The sequence below is a fragment of the Schizosaccharomyces pombe genome (genome assembly GCF_000002945.2).
Source record: "Schizosaccharomyces pombe strain 972h- genome assembly, chromosome: II".
Taxonomy (NCBI): Eukaryota; Fungi; Ascomycota; class Schizosaccharomycetes; order Schizosaccharomycetales; family Schizosaccharomycetaceae; genus Schizosaccharomyces; species Schizosaccharomyces pombe.
In genome coordinates, this window is record NC_003423.3 from 2,117,863 (window position 1) to 2,131,207 (window position 13,345).

General features: G+C 34.9%; 6 protein-coding genes, 11 long non-coding RNA genes and 1 other non-coding gene across 18 annotated transcripts; 9 read left to right on the forward strand and 9 right to left on the reverse strand.

Moving 5' to 3' along the window:
• Positions 1 to 283: 283 nt before the first annotated feature.
• SPOM_SPBC23G7.10C (NADH-dependent flavin oxidoreductase) lies at positions 284 to 1,616 on the reverse strand. Its single transcript, NM_001021774.3, has one exon. The coding sequence runs from the start codon at positions 1,590 to 1,592 to the stop codon at positions 405 to 407; it is 1,188 nt and encodes a 395-aa protein (NP_595868.1). The 5' UTR covers positions 1,593 to 1,616; the 3' UTR covers positions 284 to 404.
• Positions 320 to 2,054, forward strand: SPOM_SPNCRNA.5499. The gene has a single exon (NR_194853.1). It is a non-coding gene; the product is annotated as a non-coding RNA (long non-coding RNA).
• Positions 2,055 to 2,349: 295 nt separating this feature from the next.
• Positions 2,350 to 3,522, reverse strand: SPOM_SPNCRNA.1487. The gene has a single exon (NR_150374.1). It is a non-coding gene; the product is annotated as a non-coding RNA (long non-coding RNA).
• Positions 2,395 to 3,188, forward strand: mag2 (DNA-3-methyladenine glycosylase Mag2). Its single transcript, NM_001021775.3, has one exon. It carries the CDS (start codon positions 2,424 to 2,426, stop codon positions 3,063 to 3,065), a length of 642 nt encoding a protein of 213 aa, NP_595869.1. The 5' UTR covers positions 2,395 to 2,423; the 3' UTR covers positions 3,066 to 3,188.
• On the forward strand, positions 3,353 to 3,496 carry snR92. Its single transcript, NR_197151.1, has one exon. It is a non-coding gene; the product is annotated as a box H/ACA small nucleolar RNA snR92 (small nucleolar RNA).
• A 59-nt stretch (positions 3,523 to 3,581) lies between the features above and the next one.
• On the reverse strand, positions 3,582 to 4,954 carry rpt6 (proteasome regulatory subunit Rpt6). The gene is made up of 2 exons (NM_001021776.3): positions 4,868 to 4,954; positions 3,582 to 4,825 (listed from the first exon to the last, which is right to left on the reverse strand). Exons 1-2 carry the CDS (start codon positions 4,919 to 4,921, stop codon positions 3,668 to 3,670), a joined length of 1,212 nt encoding a protein of 403 aa, NP_595870.1. The 5' UTR covers positions 4,922 to 4,954; the 3' UTR covers positions 3,582 to 3,667.
• SPOM_SPNCRNA.5500 lies at positions 3,838 to 4,306 on the forward strand. Its single transcript, NR_194854.1, has one exon. It is a non-coding gene; the product is annotated as a non-coding RNA (long non-coding RNA).
• SPOM_SPNCRNA.5501 lies at positions 4,448 to 4,932 on the forward strand. The gene has a single exon (NR_194855.1). It is a non-coding gene; the product is annotated as a non-coding RNA (long non-coding RNA).
• Positions 4,955 to 5,224: 270 nt separating the features above from the next.
• Positions 5,225 to 7,498, reverse strand: SPOM_SPBC23G7.13C (urea transporter). The gene has a single exon (NM_001021777.3). It carries the CDS (start codon positions 7,390 to 7,392, stop codon positions 5,398 to 5,400), a length of 1,995 nt encoding a protein of 664 aa, NP_595871.1. The 5' UTR covers positions 7,393 to 7,498; the 3' UTR covers positions 5,225 to 5,397.
• SPOM_SPNCRNA.1488 lies at positions 5,455 to 7,576 on the forward strand. The gene has a single exon (NR_150375.1). It is a non-coding gene; the product is annotated as a non-coding RNA (long non-coding RNA).
• A 589-nt stretch (positions 7,577 to 8,165) lies between these two features.
• On the forward strand, positions 8,166 to 8,535 carry SPOM_SPNCRNA.5502. The gene has a single exon (NR_194856.1). It is a non-coding gene; the product is annotated as a non-coding RNA (long non-coding RNA).
• On the reverse strand, positions 8,218 to 8,632 carry SPOM_SPNCRNA.5503. Its single transcript, NR_194857.1, has one exon. It is a non-coding gene; the product is annotated as a non-coding RNA (long non-coding RNA).
• An 11-nt stretch (positions 8,633 to 8,643) lies between these two features.
• On the forward strand, positions 8,644 to 10,270 carry SPOM_SPBC23G7.14 (uncharacterized protein). Its single transcript, NM_001021778.3, has one exon. The coding sequence runs from the start codon at positions 8,771 to 8,773 to the stop codon at positions 9,164 to 9,166; it is 396 nt and encodes a 131-aa protein (NP_595872.1). The 5' UTR covers positions 8,644 to 8,770; the 3' UTR covers positions 9,167 to 10,270.
• On the reverse strand, positions 8,744 to 9,949 carry SPOM_SPNCRNA.5504. Its single transcript, NR_194858.1, has one exon. It is a non-coding gene; the product is annotated as a non-coding RNA (long non-coding RNA).
• Positions 10,128 to 10,605, reverse strand: rpp202 (ribosomal protein P2). Its single transcript, NM_001021779.3, has 2 exons — positions 10,240 to 10,605; positions 10,128 to 10,193 (listed from the first exon to the last, which is right to left on the reverse strand). The coding sequence occupies exons 1-2, from the start codon at positions 10,546 to 10,548 to the stop codon at positions 10,170 to 10,172; spliced, it is 333 nt and encodes a 110-aa protein (NP_595873.1). The 5' UTR covers positions 10,549 to 10,605; the 3' UTR covers positions 10,128 to 10,169.
• Positions 10,606 to 10,820: 215 nt separating this feature from the next.
• On the reverse strand, positions 10,821 to 11,158 carry SPOM_SPNCRNA.5505. Its single transcript, NR_194859.1, has one exon. It is a non-coding gene; the product is annotated as a non-coding RNA (long non-coding RNA).
• A 782-nt stretch (positions 11,159 to 11,940) lies between these two features.
• On the forward strand, positions 11,941 to 12,727 carry SPOM_SPNCRNA.389. Its single transcript, NR_150785.1, has one exon. It is a non-coding gene; the product is annotated as a mating-type region non-coding RNA (long non-coding RNA).
• On the reverse strand, positions 12,236 to 12,822 carry SPOM_SPNCRNA.5506. Its single transcript, NR_194860.1, has one exon. It is a non-coding gene; the product is annotated as a mating-type region non-coding RNA (long non-coding RNA).
• Positions 12,823 to 13,345: the final 523 nt, after the last annotated feature.

Here is a 13,345-nt window from a genome sequence, read left to right on the forward strand (position 1 = left end):
CAAAGCTATAATTAACTTTATTCAGTCAACTGCAAATAATTACCAACTTAAGCTACTTTACAAAACATGTTCCCAAAATCAACATGTTTTACATTTCACACAAAATATAAATATTTTACGAACATTTAAAGCTACTATAATCCAATTCATCAAAATGGTAAAACTACCATACTTTTAAAATATAACAGACTAATTTAATACGAAAATATTTACCTCATTAATTTCAAGCAGACGTTTTTTATCCTCTACATCTATCACAAAATAATACATGTAAATATATATACACTATTCATAGTTCCATCATAGAACCAAACATAACTTTTATTAACTTACTACACTTATTCTCAACGCAAACATAGCTAAACGACTGCTCATATAACATATAAACTATTGTAATTTGACATTCAACGTAACTTTCTGTGTCCCTTAACTGCATAGTCATACTGAACTGGCCATGCAACATTTTCACCCAACTGGTTCGCGCTGTCTAGCACCAACGACGGGTTCCTTAAGAACTCCCTTGCGACAAAAGTAACATCAGCTTTTCCACTTTCTAGGATTTCATTCGCCGTAAGACCATCCCTGATCATTCCGACAGCGCCAAGTAGTATTCCATTCACTTGATCCTTAATCTTTTCCGCAAAAGGAACTTGATAGCAATCCTTCACCTCAATTCTTTGATCCTTGTGATTACCACCAGAGCTAACATCTATCAAGTCAACACCACCATCGCGAAGCCTCGCTGCTAATGCAACTGTATCTTCTATCTCCCATCCTTGTCCTTTGGGCAACCAATCTGTAGCCGTTACTCTATAAAACAAGGGCATACTATCTGGAATTGCTTTACGAACAGAATGGACAACTTCCATAGGAAACAAAATACGTTTCTCAAATGTCCCACCATACTTGTCATTGCGGTCATTAGTGGCAGGACTAACTGTTGACGATATAAGATAACCATGAGCGCCATGAATTTCAATTACATCAAAACCTATTTCAACTGCACGCTTCGCAGCAACAACAAACTTATCCACTAATTCATCATATTGCTTTTCAGTTAACTTATGAGGTTGAGCGTGGTTTTCGTCCCACCTGTCTTCATTTGGTCCATAAACATCATTCTCCCACCCACCTTGAGCTTCAGTCGCAACTGTGTATCCTCGATAAGGAGCAGTGGTGCTAGCCTTTCTACCAGCATGCGCCAATTGAATCCCAATTTTTTGATTTTGCGAATGAGCAAATTCAACAATTCTTCGTAACGGCTTCATTTGCGACTCCATCCATAATCCTGAATCATTAGGTGAAATTCGTCCCTCTGGGGAAACCGCTGTCGCTTCTACCATTACAAGGCCAGGCCCACGCATTCCCATCGCTCCAAGATGTACTAGGTGAAAATCTGTCAAATGCCCTTCTTGGTCAGCGGAATAAGTGCACATCGGCGAAACAAACATTCTGTTATGGAACTCCACTCCTCTAATTTTAAGAGGAGTAAATAATTTTGTTTGCGGTACACCTATCGCCGCTCCAGCTGGTATTTTTTGCGCAGGTGTAAAATAACCAACATTTTCGGCTCCTTCATTAACAATAGTCATTTTTAAAATTTTTCAATTCAAATTAATATATTGGCCAGTCGTTGGGACATATTTATACACAAAGCATAATGTTATTCCTTACTAAGCTAACCGCAATATTTCCGTGCAACAAACCATGATCATATTACATAATATCTTTTCATCATTCTATTCGATAGCACGGCAACATTGCAAATTACAGAAAATTTAACAATGAGGTTTCAAATAGAAAGCTGTCGAAGTAAAAGTATCATTTGTTTCTTTAATCTACCTCAACAAAGAAAAGAACTATAATAGGAAACCTGTTAAAGATTACGAATGCTTCAATATAGCGCTTTTTGAATTCCAACTAAAAAATATTACAAAAATCAAATGATTAACAAGCTGTCATAATCAAAATACTAATAATGTTGAAATATCCATTGCTAAGTTAAATTGCTCAAACATTACGAGAATCGATTTATTGCATACATTAGTAAATAGTCATTCTAAAAAGCAGCAGCAATTCTTCATACTGTATATGTGTATTATTGCAATTTTTTTTTGAAATATATACAAACTTACCAATTGCCAAAATACTTAACCCTTATTTCTAAAATTAAACTATAATAATATTCATAACAAGCATATTAAACACCATCGACTCACAATATTGCTAGTTAAATAAGATTAACTATTCTTTTTTTAATCAACAAAAATATACCAAGACCTATTTAAAATCTAAAACTGGCTTAAGCATATCAAAGATGCAAAGCAATCTATAAGTTACGTAATAAGTATAAAGGCAAAAAACTTCAGAAGCGTGAAAAACACATCCCATTCCAAGCGCATACACTCAAAAGTAATACAAAAATGTCAAAAGATTCGGACTACAAAAGGGCTGAAAAGCATTTATCTTCAATTGATAACAAATGGTCGTCTCTTGTCAAAAAAGTTGGACCTTGTACACTTACTCCACATCCAGAGCACGCACCCTACGAAGGAATTATTCGAGCTATAACATCACAGAAGCTTTCAGACGCTGCCACAAATTCAATTATCAATAAATTTTGTACACAGTGCTCAGACAATGACGAGTTTCCTACTCCTAAGCAAATTATGGAAACAGACGTTGAAACTTTGCATGAATGTGGCTTTTCAAAATTAAAGTCTCAAGAGATACACATTGTTGCAGAGGCTGCATTAAACAAGCAAATACCTTCTAAATCGGAAATTGAGAAGATGTCGGAAGAAGAACTCATGGAGTCACTAAGTAAGATAAAAGGAGTAAAACGATGGACCATAGAAATGTACTCTATCTTTACACTCGGACGACTGGACATAATGCCTGCGGATGACTCTACTCTGAAGAATGAAGCAAAAGAATTCTTTGGATTATCTAGCAAACCGCAAACTGAAGAAGTTGAAAAACTAACTAAACCTTGTAAACCATACAGAACAATAGCTGCTTGGTATTTATGGCAAATTCCGAAACTCCATCGTAAAGGCCAGTAAAAGTCGTTCAAATATCTAATGGTTCCCGCTTTTGTTTATGAACATATAATAAGCCATACTTTATCTAGTACACATGCCAAACATAAAGTTACTGATTAATTTTTCTAATCTTTCTTAATATTTATCACTAACTAATACAAATCAATTAGTAGATGTGTATACGTACGATCGAAAACCCGCAATTTCATTGTAAACATAGCACCGGTCTAGTTACCGCGAACAACAAGAGCTGCGTTGACTGCTTTTTTTTTGCTATATAATCCAGATGCAGATTATTTTAAAATACTAATCCAAATATTTTGCCTGCCAGCACTCCATAATTTAGTTTACGAGTGGTGGTATACTGTAATACTTGGTATACAAAGAGTCGACTCCACCCTGGATTAACTTTTCCTTATGTATATTCAGGACTAAATCAACGACTGACAAACAACCCATTAATCGATATAGAATTTTTAACGAATAGTAAAGGATAGAATTAATTTTGAAAAGAACGTTTATCTACAATCTAAATATGTAATATATAATAACCAACAATCAATTAAGTACAAACAATTTGACTAAACTTATAATCATATTCATTAATACATATGTAAAATCATCTACTTGAAAAGCTTTTGTAAACTCATTTCTCCAGAATCGCCCTTGTTTAATACTTTAGCAACAGCTAATTCAAAATCTTCTTGAGTAACATGAACACGTCTTTCTCTCAATGCAAACATACCGGCTTCAGTACAAACACCTTTTAGCTCGGCACCACTAGCACCGTTCATTTTCTCCGCTATACTCTTCAAATCAATGCCACGTGTTAAATTCATGGACCTCGAATGGATTCTCAAAATTTCGGCACGTGCCTCAGCAGATGGAGGTGGGAATTCAATTTTACGATCAATACGACCTGGACGAAGAAGAGCAGGATCCAAGATGTCGATACGGTTAGTGGCCATAATGACCTTGATATTTTTGGTTGCTTCAAATCCATCAAGCTGATTCAACAGCTCTAACATGGTCCTCTGAACTTCGCTATCGCCACTTCCACCACTAGAATCAGATCGTGAAGAGCCGATGGAGTCGATCTCATCCATGAAAATAATAGAAGGAGCATGCTCACGAGCCATAACAAATAGTTCACGAACCATACGACTACCTTCGCCAATATACTTTTGAACAAGTTCTGATCCACTGACACGGATGAATTTGCAATCGGTATGGTGGGCAACTGCTCTAGCTAACAAGGTTTTACCGGTTCCCGGGGGACCATAAAGAAGAATACCTTTAGGCTGAGGAATACCTAAGCTTTCAAAAAGTTCTGGATGCTTCACTGGTAATTCGATAACTTCTTTAATTTCTTTGATTTGCTTTTCAAGACCACCAACCATCTCATAAGTGGAGTCAGGAATTTTTTCGACCATCATGAGAGAGACAAGTGGATCAACCTTGTTGGGGAGGATTTTAATTAATTGGTATGAATCGTTCCTCAAGGCTACACGAATATTAGGTTTAATCTCCTTAATATCAATATCTGGACTAATATCAACGACATATTTGCCTTCAGGATGGACTTTGACTAGAACTTTGTTCTTTCCCATTGTCTTAATCACTTCACCGACATAACTTCCGGGTTCCTGAAGCAACTGAATCTCCTCTCTTAGAAGGCGAACTCTTGCATTTAGTCCGTTTCTTTGAGCCTCTAATCGTCGTAAATTTTGTGTCTTTTGGAGAATAGCAAGTTCAGCATCTTGAATTTTTTGGGTATAATACTACATTTTATGTTAACAATTAATTAAATAACTATTACATACCTGAACTATGTTCTCATTACTCTGTAAAACGTTAGTCTTCAGCACCTCCGTCATTTTATACTACTTCAGCTTCTATGGTGGTTCTTCGTAGAAGATTGCTACCAGCTACAAATAACTATGCAGCAGTATTACGAGTTCGCTGGGTTTCGTTATTTTTATATGCTTTTGTTTAGTAATTATGAATAGTTATTGACACGAAAGGGAATGATGATTATGCCTTGTTGTTGTTACAAAATTTAACTAATCATTCTTTATTTACTTTTTCATATACAATTGAGGAATCCCCCGCCTAATAAACAAAAGTATTTTGCCTAAAATTTTATATTATACCAATATAAACAGACAACTCAATAAATATGTACCTTATACATTGAGGAACAGTTAAGCCATTCCCAAGTGCATTATTTTTAGCTTCAAGGAAAATAGAAAAGACTGTAATTGAGGTCTCGGGAAAAAGACATCCCAGATAATGCAAAAGTGGTTAAGCAAAGCTAACTCGCAAAAATAAAATGACCCATTAATACCAGATTTTAGACACTTTCAATGTCTTTTTTTTCAAAATTAACTTTCTCCTTCGAACCAGAGCCAATCGATATGGTTTCCACCACAACGCCTTCGTCTTCAACAATATCATTAACCTTTCTTCCGAATATTGAAGCTGCCATGTTGCTTACAACTTGATAAATATCATTACGTCCTTCCCACAATGGGAAAATTCCAACAGCGAATACGGTAAAGAAAATCCATATTAATCCAACGACTACCCATCCTGTGAAAAATCTTTTGGAAAATATATATCCAGTTCCATACATTGGCCAAGGCCAAAGAATAATAAATGCTGCAGTAATGATTAATGCTGCAACCTTAGAGATAACACTTGCACGATTTAATTTCTTTGTTTGTTGAATCTCATCTTCTTCAGATGAGAAATGCATTGCAAACGTGGCCAACAAACGATTGAAATCGTATTTTTCCGGAAAAATTATTGACAAAATTAAAATATATAATGCTGGACTCAATAAACCAACAACGTTACCAGCAAGCATTGGGTTGTTTGCACCAGTCGTCTCAATAGTGAGCGTTTTGCCTCCCTCAGCACGAGCAACAACAAGCCAAGTAATAATACTCGAAATGATTCCTAAAACCGGAGAAACGGTAACTGCAATTGTAGACACGCGGCTAAAAAGCATTACACAGGTAGCTGGAACAACAGCTGGACATACTAAAACACCCATCAATAGATAAAGATATCCCATTGATACTTGTCCATAATAAAGTCCAGTGGCAAAGCCTGACATTGCGAAGCCAAAAACTATCAAAGATGCATGCCCTGTATATAACAATTCCTTGCCGGTGGCTCTGGGTCTAACGTATTGCTTGTAAATATCATAGGTAAAGATTGAAGAGACGGCTATTAATTCGGCAGACGCTGCAGATGTAACAGCCATGAAAACAAGCAATAAAGTAGCGTTTGCGCCAGCTCGACCCATCAATGCGATAGCGGCATAAGGCAAAACCAATCCTTCACTAACTTCCAAGTCACTCATTCTGTTGGGATAAGTAGGGAAATAGGGTTTATTTTCTAAACCGAGAGCCACGAGACCCATGGTTGTGGCAGCAAGCCAGGGAATTGCAAACCATGCAAGACCACCAAGGATATAGCCAGGTAAAGCAGATGCAGGATTAGCAGCAATAGCTTTTTGCCAATATCCATTATCTACGAAAACTGTTCCAAAGTTTCCTGCCAAATTGATGATAAAAAAGATAGCACCCTCTTGGCTTCTCATAGTTAAGTAACTACCTTGAGCGTTTCCAGCTACTGGATGAGCATCACCTGCTTCCTTTAACATATCATATAACTTTCCAGGAGATCCGATTTTTTTATCAGCAGAATAAGTGGCCAAGCTAAACATGATCAAAATGACCAGGATAATAACGGTGTGGATATAATCAGTAAGGAAAGTGGCTTTAATACCTCCAAACATAGTATAAATAATAACACCAACTGGTAGCAAAAAGCAAACAGCTACAGTGTTCATGCCCGTCACCGAAGAAATTGTTGCCGATCCACCACACAACAACATGGCCATAACAAGTATATTAGTGATATATGCAAAAACCAGAAATACACCGTGTGCGATGGGGCCACATCGAGCTCTGACAACCTCAAGGAATGTATGGGCGTTAGGAGCTTTGCGCTTGAGTTCAATTGCTAGTACTGTAAACAGCAAAATTTGGACGCATGCACCTGATGCATACCAAAACGCACCTGATACACCGTACTGGTAAGTTTTTTGAGCACTGGTCAACAGGGTAGAAGCCCACGTCCAACTACTAACTACTGCGCTAGCAACCAATCCAGTCCTTACGCTATGCGAGGCAGTGTTAAAATGCTCTGATGTTTGATTTTCGTTATTGAACTTTTTCAAACTCCATGAAACAAATATCATGAGTGCGGCAAATCCCAAGCCAAGGCCCACAACGATGCCATAGCCAACACTTTGCGTCAATTCGGGTTGGACCATGTTGTGACAATGTTGGTGATTACTTTTGCTAACAGATCTAAGGTAATGAATAGATGGTTAGAGAATTTTTTTCTCTACTTGTCACTCAATCAAACCTATAAATCTTGAACTTTTTAAATCATTCTTAACTGCTCTATTTATAATACACATCTTTCCGTAATTTATGAAAATTTACTAATTCCAATTATCAAACAATGTTGTGATAAATGATGCTGATCTCATGTACCATCTCGATATAACAATACTGTATATCGTTTAGCAAATAAGATAGCTGATAAGTGACAACAACCGTAAAGGAAAAGACTATTTCCTCTCGCTAAAGACTTATCACACCAACACTATTGATCTCTATCAGTTAAGCTAAATTAGTAATTATAAACAAATTTGAAACTTGTATAACAGAGCTAATGCTTGCTCTATTTGAGCAATAAATCGATTGCTTTTCCTACAGCATACTCTTTATTTTTTTTTTTCAAAATAATACGTAAAAAAAATTAATAGTCACTGTAAACTAGCAAATCGACGTTATCACGGAGTAAAACGTCAATATCACTTTTCTCCTAGATCTTTATCTTCGTAAACGAAGTTAGCGAAGTGTTGTCGATGCAATCATTGACACTAAAGTTGGGGACGAGACTGTGAATCTCCAAACAATCACGCCTTACAAACATTTCAAAGTTTCGTTTTCTTTTTTTTTTGGGATTTTTTTTTCGGCTACATGTAATAGCTAATGAAAAAATAATATTAACCAGTAAGATATTTGTAAACAAACTACATGCAATCCTCCAGATAGTGAGATATTTGAATTATTTACCTACGAAAAAGAACGACTCTATTATGCATATTAAATAGGCCAAGCTTGCCCTTTCTCAACTTGAATTACGCTGGTAGAACATTAAAACAGACTAAATTTGCAGCAAATGGACAGGTTTCGTAGAATTTGAAATCACGATATTTGATCAACACGGAGTGAATGCGGGATGGCATAAAGTGCAGGGAAAAGAAAAAATATATCAGGAGACTGAGCAACCAGCATACTTTCTCCTGACAACTAACCCTATCTTATTTTTCTTTTATCTTAAGGAATCTTAAGGGGCAGATTTGAATGTGTTTACAGTATTCTAGTATAGCAAAGGTACTACTAGTTCTTCCGATATCACAATCTTACGGTATTTGGTAATAACGATATCTTTCTGCGTACGATAAAATTCGTGTTGACGTCTTGTTAGCTTACGCCTGTCAGAATATTCCAACAAACGGCATTTAAGACAAACTATGTTCTCTTAGATTAACAGACTAATTAGAAGTACATTAGATAATATCTTTTTTATTAGTAGCATTTTGTCGAAGATAGCTAGCATTTCTTGAGTTTACGCTAATGTCGAAGGAAGATGAAGAAGTCTTAGAGTCGTACTTTTGGACACTTCAAGAGTCTATTCCATTAAGGAGAAGGATTCGAGAAATTCGAGAACTACAGGAAAGGAATAAAAACAAATACGAACAGTTATTGCAGGCGAGGAAGGATTTGGACCGTTTTCGAAGTAATTTGAACGTGCAACAAGAGCAACTGCAAAACGAAATACTTGGTTTCAAACAAGACGTTAAGCTTTTAAACAATGTCTTGGTCTCTTATTCTTCTGAAGAACTTGAAAAGAGATTTGAAGAGTCACTTTTGAAAGAAAAAGCTACGAGTATGGAGATGGAATCTAAACTTTGCTCAAAATCCATAACTCCTTTGGAATATGTTTCTTGGCTTTTGAATTCCATTGAATGAATGAGCGAAGGAACATCTTGGGTAATCGAATCACTCGACTCATTTTTTTTTCCTTATCGATCGAGATAGTATGCGAATCCTATTTCATTTCACTACTCAATTGTGTCGTGGCAATAAAGATATCATAGTTGACACGGTGATTAATTTTTCCCGGAACTCTGGTAAAATTCTCGAATGAATTGTTTCATAAAGGGAACCAAATACTTTTGAAAGAACTTACTCTTGCACATGCAACTCAGTGTGCTTACTACATTTTCGTTTTTATGACGATTAGTTAACGTTTGTAGTAGATTACCCGATACGGTGCTGGATAAGAACCCAAATTTAATTCATTCTTAAGTTAGCCGGGTGTCCTTAAAAGTTTGAATATTGGGATTCTATTAATCCTACATAAACCGTTAAAATTAAACAGTTTGAAAAGCTTTTCATATGTCGACATGAAAATTTTATGACTATTCAGTGTCTATTAAATAAACACAGATCGGTCAGATTTAAAAGTTCCACTTTTGTTCTCTATAAACATTTTTTTAAAATGGGGGAACAGTTCAATTATTCAAATGGCCTCTAGCTTAAAAATAGGTTTATGGTCTCATTGAACATTTTAGTTTTTAACTATTACTGTTGATTGTGAAATTCTTTTCATTTTGACATCGACGCGAAACAAATACAAACGATTTATTGCTTTGAGGTCGTATTTAAGTTAGTAAACTTTGGTATCTTGTAGTGTCTGAAACCTTTGACATCGAACACATTTCTTTCATTTTACACGGCGGATTTTCTTCTATTTTGCCAAACTTTGTTAAGCCAGGAAGGTAATCGATACTTGGAATTATTACATTTTAAATACTCATCTATTAGAAACGTACATAAACAGTAACCAAAGCTAAAATGACTAGGAAACTTCTTAAAACTTGGTTTGAGTATGCTACTTAACTTCCACTACTATATCTCCCATCATCAATATACAAATGTTGAATCAATGCATTAACATGAAATATCGTGCCTAATCAAAAAGACCGAATCCCATCTAAATTAGTTAGTATATATCATTTAAAATCGCATATAAAACTTACATCTTCATCAGATTCCTCGGCTGCTTCTTCCTCCTTAGCTTCTTCGGCAGCGGATGTGGCCTCAGCGCCAGCAGCACCGCCAGCAGCAGGGGTGGCTACAGCACCAGCAGAAGGGACAGTGCTGAGTTTTTCATTGCCTGCAGCAATTAGCTCTTCAATGTTCTTTCCGTTCAACTCGCTGATTAAGCTTTCAACGCGTTCCGCTTCAGCTTCAATTCCAACCGTTGATAAAACACTTTCAATATCGGATGCTGAAGGTGACTGCTTTCCACCAACAGTAAGGAGTAAATATGCAGCTAAATATTTCATATTGACGGAACAAAATCACTTTAAGCAAAGAAAATAGAGCTTTGCAGAAATTGTCTCAGTTTCCAAAATTTTTGCTGTTGCCCATTTATATAGGGCTTTTGAAAGTCATAACCCTACCCTACTTTATATAAGACTAAAATTCTTTCAAATGAGCTTCCTTAACGATGATCGTAAAAATAAACATAAGTGTTCGTATAATAAATTTTTATTAAAGCTTTAGTTTCTTTGGAATTAAATGAGGAATTTCTGAACATGATCACATCTTAAATCATCAAGGTTAAAATATCGCTTGTTTCCCATAGCAATTCACAAAGTAAAGACGATTACGAAAGTATTAATAACTCAATGCTATCGTAAAAAAATAGAAAATTTTCAAATGACCTTTTTATTTTTACGTAGTTTTGCTAAATGATTCTTTTTCTTATAATTTAATTTAATAGTCTGAGTTATTTGTTCGTTAAATATCGGTGTGCGGCATAAACGTGGCATCTAATTTTTGAGTTATTTCTTTACAAATAAAAAAGTTGTACAAATAAAATCAATATAAATCATATGTCCTTCGGTTTTTTTTTTGCCAAGCGAAAATTCCATATTTTGGGACAATTGTGCTTGCAAATCTTTCAAAATAATATGATCTTTTTTTAAATTTCATTTCGGGGTTATGTACCCACTTGTTGAATTAATAATTTATTCTTTCTTTAGATACAATGCTATATTTTGAAGCGTGACACAACAAATCTTATATTAAATTTTCAAACAAAAAAGACAGACAAACAAGTTTTCGTGAAGAGCTATTGAAAATTCGGGTAAAATAATTTAAAAAAGAAAAAGAAAGAAAGATGAAACTATCAGAAAAATAGCATTTATCTGAAACAACTAAATTAAAATATGCTTAGTGCGATTATTAATTACGGTTTAAAGTGTAGATTGCGACTAAACGAGTATTATTCGTAAAATAACATTTCGTTGTACAATAATCCCTAATTTGTATATAACGTAATGTAAGGTTCTACTTTATCATTGAGCAGCGGTTCGATTTGCGACCCTTAACTATTATGTAAATAAATCCCGGTTCGAGTCCTATAAATGCCTATAATTTACAAGTTCGCAGATGAGCTGATGGATAAATAGTATAGCTCTTTCGATTATAGAAAGCCATTCACCCTAAACATCCTGAGTTCGCATGAATTATATCCTCTATTTAAATGTCTTATAATGCTGCTACGAACAGCTTTAGGGTTTTTAATGTATAGTGGGGGTTTTTTTTTTAACAGGTATGTTAAAAAGAATTAAATATTTGTTGTGATGGTTTTATTTAAGGATCTTCTTACCCACAGCCTGAAATTGTTAAGTTTACCTAACTAAAGCATTAAAAAATATCGCTGTATAGGCATCCTTTACCAAATTACTTTGCCCAATCTTCCTTTTATATCTATTCTTTATTGATGGAATATTACGAATCAAACACAGATGTAGGTGCTTTAACAGTTTATCATGATCATCGGTTGTCTTTTTTAATACATAACTGCAACTCAGCATGTGGAACAGGAGTCACTCATCTACGGTCTAGTTACGATGTCATAATATATAAGCATAAAATTACTGGTGTCTAAACAACCTAACTTGATTTTTTAAATTCTACTACAATATTTCAATTTTAACTATCAGGTATGATTTTAAATTTTATATCATAATACAATTATCAGGTATTTGAGAGAAACAGCCAGTGCGTTTTGATGTTGCATCATACTGGTTATTTTGCATTCAATCTGTCTTGAGCTCAACGTTGGTATAATTAGAGCTTCTGAGTTTATATTTTGCAAAATAGACATTGGCTTCAAACAAAACAAAGAAGTTTGGTTTGTAAATCCGTAAAAATTGCATTGGTATGTGTTGATCGTGAGTTTGGGGTTTGCCGAGAAACTCAATTCTCTCGACAAATAAATGTGAATTTGAGCAAAGGCTACAAAGTTTCTGTAAGCATTCTTCGATAAGTCACTTAGACGGTTCGTACTGGTGCCCAGGACCCCAAACCATCAATTGACTTGTCCCTGCTTTAGAAGTGTCAGGGTCATCGCCATTACGTCTTTACCTACTCATATTTTTAGCAATTATTCCAATTCATCTTAAAAATTTCAGCCAACATTATCTAGTCAGAAATCATATAGAAGTAATATGTTTTATATTCGCATATACATTTGTATAACTCTTGACTTTTTTTAATAAGCAACGTTGCGAAAATAAGTATAAATTCTTTAGCTAGTAGATCAAAAAATTGGATTGTTTTCATATGCTTCCATCTATATTCTATTATTTAAGAATGCAGATGAATTCATCATTACCATGTTAATGTAAAAGAGCTGGCCACCATCTTATAACCTTTTCTTTAAAATTTTTATAAGTATAATAGTCGCTCAGGAAAAAGGAAGAACGGCAAATAATAGAAAAAGGTGGAATTTCTTAAATTTGTAATTAAAGTAATTTCTATTCTTTTGTATGAAAAATCAAATCACCGCTTTTGAGATTAATCGTTTACATCTGGTTTTTTAAGAAACTGATTATAAATCCAATCGTTAAACTTAAAAGATCTTTGCTTTTAGAAAAAGCGCAAATACAATTTTATGAGAACCCGACGATACAATATATAGACTATGGGTTGATTATAAAAAGCGGAAGGAAGTATTGATCTACATAACTTACTATGTCATTACCGTTGTGTAAAAGTAGGCAAAAGTTTAAAATGGAAGCAAAGCTGGACAATAAGTGTTGATGCGGTATTTTGGAAATAGAAAAACAA

Coding starts and splice junctions, on each gene's coding strand:
- SPOM_SPBC23G7.10C (NM_001021774.3), bottom strand. CDS start 1,592: ATGACTATTGTTAATGAAGGAGCCGAAAATGTTGGTTATTTTACACCT.
- mag2 (NM_001021775.3), top strand. CDS start 2,424: ATGTCAAAAGATTCGGACTACAAAAGGGCTGAAAAGCATTTATCTTCA.
- rpt6 (NM_001021776.3), bottom strand. CDS start 4,921: ATGACGGAGGTGCTGAAGACTAACGTTTTACAGAGTAATGAGAACATA. Junction 4,826..4,867: donor GTAATGAGAACATAGTTCAG/GTATGTAATAGT, acceptor CATAAAATGTAG/TATTATACCCAAAAAATTCA.
- SPOM_SPBC23G7.13C (NM_001021777.3), bottom strand. CDS start 7,392: ATGGTCCAACCCGAATTGACGCAAAGTGTTGGCTATGGCATCGTTGTG.
- SPOM_SPBC23G7.14 (NM_001021778.3), top strand. CDS start 8,771: ATGTCGAAGGAAGATGAAGAAGTCTTAGAGTCGTACTTTTGGACACTT.
- rpp202 (NM_001021779.3), bottom strand. CDS start 10,548: ATGAAATATTTAGCTGCATATTTACTCCTTACTGTTGGTGGAAAGCAG. Junction 10,194..10,239: donor CCGAGGAATCTGATGAAGAT/GTAAGTTTTATA, acceptor TAACTAATTTAG/ATGGGATTCGGTCTTTTTGA.